Source organism: Zingiber officinale, chromosome 5B (assembly GCF_018446385.1).
Source record: "Zingiber officinale cultivar Zhangliang chromosome 5B, Zo_v1.1, whole genome shotgun sequence".
NCBI lineage: Eukaryota > Viridiplantae > Streptophyta > Magnoliopsida > Zingiberales > Zingiberaceae > Zingiber > Zingiber officinale.
In genome coordinates, this window is record NC_055995.1 from 114017175 (window position 1) to 114024228 (window position 7054).

General features: G+C 35.0%; 1 protein-coding gene across 1 annotated transcript; it reads left to right on the forward strand.

The window, feature by feature from the left end:
• Window positions 1–1568: 1568 nt before the first annotated feature.
• LOC121987745 (protein GOS9-like) lies at window positions 1569–2478 on the forward strand. Its single transcript, XM_042541481.1, has 2 exons — window positions 1569–1900; window positions 2033–2478. The coding sequence occupies exons 1-2, from the start codon at window positions 1601–1603 to the stop codon at window positions 2270–2272; spliced, it is 540 nt and encodes a 179-aa protein (XP_042397415.1). The 5' UTR covers window positions 1569–1600; the 3' UTR covers window positions 2273–2478.
• Window positions 2479–7054: the final 4576 nt, after the last annotated feature.

A 7054-nucleotide genomic window follows, 5' to 3' on the forward strand; every position in this document is an offset into this window, starting at 1 on the left:
AAACGAGAAAGAGGAAAACAAAAAAAGACTTAATTAATAATAATAAAATAAATATTTAAGTTTAAATGATGTTATAATAATTGATAGAATTTAATGACATAAAAAAATTCATATACTAACTTGATGGAGCAGGATAATACTTAGTTATTATTATTCTTGTGGTGTGAATAAGTACTTTGATAAATTGCTCCTCAAATAACCATGTTATGTACCAATGCCTTCTTCACTTGGTGTTTTCTTTAAAAAAAAAAAAAAGAGATTTTCTTTTTTCAAATAGAAAGTGAATTTTGATCTAGTTTACGTAGAAAACTATGTTTACTCTAAGTATTATGAAAAATAAATTATTATTTTTTATAAAGACTGTTTCATTTAGAAAGAACAAAATTACCTTTCTAAGGTTATTTTATATTCTATCAACGCCGAATCTTCAAAGTAGTATTTTTTTTTCCAGAGCCTATCTAAGTGATAGTTCAGGTTAATTCTTCTGAACGGAGGATTTAAAGTTTATCCCACCGAGTAGTATCTATATATCTATATTTATCTCACTTTATATATGTAGAATCAGTAATAGGGATCGTTAAGTTAATGGATCTATCTTTCAAAATATTATTTTTTTCCCCAGGACGTATCCAAACGATGGATGTATAATATTTTTGACATAATAATCGGGGGTCAGTTTTCAAGAACTGATAATCTAAGATTTATTCTGTCATAGATTTATTCTGTCATATATCTAACATTTATGTATCTATATTTATTTTCTTTCATATTCGTAGAATCCATATTAAGAGATTGTTATTCTTTTTTTTTTTCAAAGTATCGATTTCTTAATATATATTTCGCTTGGGATCTTAATTTTTTCTTATTAGTATTTAGTTGTATTTTTATCATTTATATATCTAACTTTTTAAATCAACTAATTTCAAAAAATAACCAGTCCGACCTTATAAAATTTTCAATCAAATAATTGGTTAAATCTAAAAATTACAGATGATCCTAACAGACTTTACAATATCACAAGTAATTTAAACACCGCACATATATGTGATGTCAAACATGAAAATCGAACTCTTATTACGCGCGTGGGTGTCTATCTTATTGTTTATCATGACACTGAGCCCGGGGCCATTTAGTTGTTTGTTTTGAAAACAATATACGGGCAGAGAGAGAGAGACAGAGAGAGAGGACAAAAAAACTAAAAACTAATGTATGAGTATTAAATAGGAACTTGGATCACCGTAAGCAAAAGAAGTGGATCTAAACTAAATAATTCTTTGAGTCGTAGATTATTAGATTCCTTCACATGATCCACTAGTTGAAGAAATAAAAATAAAAAGAAAAGAGGAGGAAAGACCGGAAATAATAATAATAAAAGACAACTGAAGAGAAGGGAATAATACTATAAAGAGATGAGAAAAAATAGAACAAGTGGATTGTATTGACTTTACTTATCTAATTGAACCGACATTATCAGATTTTAAAAAGACTTATGACTAACTGATTAAATCAATCAATATGGCAATGATAGAGCTCTTCTTCTCCCTTCTCTTAGTTTAATTCGTCTTAATTTATCTCTCTGTCTCTTGAGTCTATAAAAGGGATGTCGTCTCCTTCAGCCTTGTCAATCCTCCATTTCCTCCAAAGCTTCGGCCTGCAGTTAGCCATGGCTTGCTCCAGCTTAATCAACAAGTGCTTCAGAGAATCATGGAGATGCATCAAGATTGGGCCATGGGGAGGCACCGGAGCCTGCAACTTTGATATTGGTCGATCTGCCTCCCAAATCAAAAAGGTCGTACTCCACACAGGAGACACCGTCGAACGTTTGGAGATCTCCTATGTTGTTGACGGGAATGAAGTCAAAACACACCCAATAGGCGGCAGTGGTGGTCAATCCCACGAGGTACGTGAAATGACCAACATTCTAGTTATATGGACTATCATTGCCAGTTTTACAAACTAATTAATTAGTTATTATATACATGTATCTTAGTTAGTCTTAACCATTTTATATATCGATTTTGAGATGTTGCAGTTCGAACTAATTCCTGGTGAATACATCAACTCGATGGTTGGGTCCGTCAAAACCTATCGTGGAGAAACTCGTATTTCTAAGCTCGAATTTAAGACCAACTTGGGGAAGAAACATGGACCTTTTGGGCACGGAGGTGGCACGGAGTTCACTGTTCCAGTCATGGACGGTCGAATTGTTGGATTCTTTGGCCAATCTGGTTGTTATCTAAATGGGATTGGAGTCTATTTGGCTCCTAATTAATTGACCATCTATTCAGTATTTCAAAATCTGCATGATCATCCATCCATTCTGCTGTCTTCTTCAGTACTTTGCTTCATCGTAGGATTGGTTTTAAATAAATTTGGTAGTTTCCGGTTATGGATCATCTGCCAACTTTAGTGTTTGGTGTTCAAGCTAGCTTGCTAGCTTCATTTGCTCTAATAAAATGTGTTTTTTATGAGTTTTAATTCCATTTTTTAATTTTTTTGGGGAACGGTAAAAATATATAGAAACCAAGAAAGTTACATGAAAATTACATGTACAAGATGTCTACAAAACGGTAGATGAGTCTAGACTTGGAAGAACATTCTCTCAATACAAAGCACCTCACCTTCGAAACGAAGTCGGTTCCGAGTTTGCCATACAAGAAAAATCACACAAGTTGCCGCTAAATAGTGAGCCTTCGTCAACTGGCCTTTGCCTTGGAATTGTCTCTAGAAAACTCTAAACAAACTTCTTGCCGTATACATGGCTAGTTGGATGCCCAGCCATTTCCAAACCTTGTCCCAAAATTGTCTTGTGATAGGGAAACGAAAGAAAATATGATCATTTTACTCCACATCTTGCTGACATATGGAGAAATACTTATGAAGTTCAAACACCAATTTGTCTGTTGTCCTCAATTGCCAGTGAACAAGCAACCAACAACAAAACTGGTGTTTGGGGAGTAGATCGAATTTCCATAATTGGCACCCAAGAGACAGTCACTATTTGTGATTGGAAAAACAAATAGGCATTAGTTGTGCCATTCTTCTCTGCTGTAAACCACTCCTTTTTATTGTAACGACCGGACCCCTCGGTCCTTTGGGTGACCACACTAGTGGCCAAACTGGCGACCCCTTATGTCGTCAGCTGACAACCCTTCGGCCGTGACGTTACTCACAAGGACTTCTTACCCCTGGCCAGTGGATTTTTGCCTTCCCCGGGATTCGAACTCTAGATTTCCAGAATAAATACTAGAGTTTATGAATCCTGGTAGCAAGTGAGTGCCACTCACTTGGCTACCAGGATTCATAAACTCTAGTATATAACCTGGAGATCTAGAGTTCGAATCCTGGGAAAGGCAAAAATCCACTGGCCAGGGGTGGGAAGTCCTTGTGAGTAACGACACGACCGAAGGGTCGTCGGTTGACGACATAAGGGGTCGCCAGTTGAGCCGCCATTGTAGCCGCCCAAGGGACCAAGGTTGGGCTGCTAGTGTGGTCGCCCAAGGGGCCTAGGGGCCGGGTCGTTATAGTAAATTAAACCACTCCAAAAGCTTCATGTTGGCCTCCCCATAGCCACCTTCTCATTGCACAATTTGGCCATGAATGTAGACTAACATCTTGATCAAAGGAGAGGTCGACACTTTGCATTGTCATTGCTAAAAATCTACACACCTGAGGTAATGGTGATGCACCCAACGAATCCAAAGCGAATCCTTCTTTGTTTGGATGTTCCATAATGTCCGGCATAGTAGAGCGTTGTTCCATATGCATGCAAGTCATGAATGACATAGTCTCCTTTGTTTTTGATAAACAAATAGTTTCTCATGAGATCAACGAATATTTTGTGGACCAAACAAAAGAACTGCAGATTCCATAGAGCTTATCAATCACTCCACTTGGAATGGGGAGAATAGATAACCAATAGCATTCAATGCTTATAATACTGATCGAACTAGCTCCAAGCACCTTCCATAAGATAAAGTGTGTTTCGGCCAAGAGATAATCTTCTTGGTCACCGCATCATGAAAGGATTCATAATTTGTAATCCGAAGCTTCACCATAGCTAAAGGAACACCAAGATACCTAAAGGGCAAAATACCCTCTTGAAAACATGTAATTTTTAGAAGCTCACCGATTGTTTGTTCATCTACACCCGCCATGTACTTATTGGACTTCAACGGATTAGCTTGAAGCCTTGCTTTGTCTCAAAAGTCCTTCAAACAATCGGTGATTATAGAGATAGTGGATGCATCCGCCCTTGGTATTTTCTTTTAAAAACAGATTTTCTTTATTTCAAATAGAAAGTGAATTTTGATCTAGTTTACGTAGAAAACTATGCTTATTCTAAGTATTATGAAAAATAAATTATTATTTTTTATAAAGACGGTTTCATTTAGAAAGAAAAAAAAAACCTTTTCTAAGGATATTTAATATTCTGTCAACGTCGAATCTTCAAAGATCATTTTTTTGAGAGCGTATCTCAGTGGTAGTTCGGGTTAGAGAGCGTATCTCAGTGGTAGTTCGGGTTAATTCTTCCAAACTGAGGATTTGAAGTTTATCCATCAAGTACTTAATATTTATATATCTATATTTATCTCATTTTATATCTCTGCAAAGTTAATAACAGAAACCGTTAAGTTAATAGGTTTATCTTTCAAAGTATCATTTTGTTTTCCCAGGATATATCACAAATGATAAGGGTATGATGATATTTCTGACATAATAATTAGGGGTCGATTATCAGAATTAATAATCTAAGATTTATTCTATCATACACCTAATACCTATGTACCTATATTTATCTTCTTTTTATATTTATGAGATCGATACTAAGAAATCGTTACATTTTTTTTTTCAAAATATCATTTTCTTAATATATATTTCATTTGGGATCTTAGTTTTTTCTTATTAGTATTTAGTTGTTTTTTTATAATTTATATATCTAACTTTTTAAATCGATTAATTTTAAAAAATAACTGGTCCGGCCTTATAAAGTTTTCAATCAAATACTTGGTTAAATCTAAAAATTACAGATGATCCTAGCAGACTTTCCAATATCACAAGTAATTTAAACACCGCACATATATGTGATGTCAAACATGAAAATCGAACTCTTTGAGTATTAAACAGGAACTTGGATCACCGTAAGCAAAAGAAGTGGATCTAAACTAAATAATTCTTTGAGTCGTAGATTATTAGATTCCTTCACATGATCCACTAGTTGAAGAAATAAAAACAAAAGAGAAAGAGGAGGAAAGACCGGAAATAATAATAATAAAAGACAACTGAAGAGAAGGGAATAATACTAGAAAGAGATGAGAAAAAATAGAACAAGTGGATTGTATTGACTTTTCTTATCTAATTGAACCGACATTATCAGATTTTAAAAAGACCTATGACCGACTGATTAAACCAATCAATATGGCAATGATAGAGCTCTTCGATCTTCTCCCTTCTCTTAGTTTAATTCGTCTTAATTTATCTCTCTGTCTCTTGAGTCTATAAAAGAGATGTCTCTCCTTCAGCCTTCTCAATCCTCCATTGCCTCCAAAGCCTCGGCCTGCAGCTAGCCATGGTTGTCATGAAGATTGGGCCATGAGTGTTAAATCGAAGTTTTCTTTAAAGTTCATAATTCAGAAAACTAGAAGGATCTTGAAATTCATGATACTCATTTATACGAAAGATTGACGACATACCTTGATCCATGAGAAAGGAAACAACGACGGCAGAAGAAATTTCTACAAGTCCCAATCTATCTCTTCCCTTTCGCTTTCTTCTTCACACCTTTCTGATGGCTACGGTGAAAAAATACTTCTGGGAGAGACAGAACCCATGTACGTAAAGAAGCCAACCTCCATCAAGTTGGCTACGTGCAATTTTGGGACGTTAAAATAACTTCCCATTATCCCATACATAATGACCAATAAATCCTTTAATTAAATTAATATTTCATATGAGTCATACATTAAAATAATAAATAATTATTATAATAATAATTATTATTTTTCTAACATTCTCCCACTTGACTCATGTGATATTGTGTCACTTAATAATTATATCAATCATAATGCGCATGAATAGACTTTACATATATTGGTTCCATCATTAACATAATCAAGGATAGGAACTAATAAGAGTCATGGCGGTTATATATTATTATAACAACATATTCCCTTCCATGTACTACTATATTAGTCTTCTCCTCACACGATCTTAGAATGAGAAATCCATAACGGGTTCAAACATAATGTCTTTATCAAAGACAAAATCTGTTTTCAACATCATCATTTGCATGCATACACATAAGATTGAAAACAGAAAATTCAGAAACTTATACATTAATGAGCTCAGAGTGTCAAACAACATTACTGTTTAACATTCACCAGTAGACATGATGCCCATACTCTCAACATGACCAGAAAATATTTTGGGCGACAACCCTTTTGTTAAAGGGTCAGCTATCATAAGATTCGTGCTAATATGTTCTATTGACACTCTATGTTTCTGAACTTCTTCTTTAACGGCAAAGTATTTCAATTCCATATGTTTAGCACCTTTAGAATACTTATCGTTTTTAGAAAAGAAGACAGCTGCGGAATTATCACAATAAATTTCCAGCGGCTTGGCAATACTGTCGACTATTCCAAGTCCTGAAATAAAGTTCCGCAACCAATTAGCCTGAACCGTAGCCTCAAAGCATGCCACAAATTCAGCTTCCATGGTAGATGCAGCAATGACTGATTCCTTTGCACTCTTCCATGATATTGCTCCTCCAGCTAAAAGATACAAATAGCCAAATGTAGACTTTCTTGTATCTACACAACCAGCAAAGTCTGAATCTGAATATCCAATCACCTCAAGACGATCAGATCTTCTATAAGTAAGCATGTGATCCTTTGTCCCTTGCAAGTATCTTAAGACTTTCTTTGCAGCTTTCCAATGATCTAATCCTGGATTACTCTGGTATCTTCCAAGCATACCAACTGCAAAGCTAATATCTGGCCTTGTACATGTTTGAGCATACATCAAACTCCCAACAACAGATGCATAAGGAATC

What these genes read in the sequence shown, in the direction of transcription:
- LOC121987745 (XM_042541481.1), top strand. Translation starts at nt 1,601, where the DNA reads ATGTCGTCTCCTTCAGCCTTGTCAATCCTCCATTTCCTCCAAAGCTTC. An exon ending in GTGGTGGTCAATCCCACGAG is followed by an intron (nt 1,901 to 2,032) that starts GTACGTGAAATG and finishes GAGATGTTGCAG; the next exon opens with TTCGAACTAATTCCTGGTGA.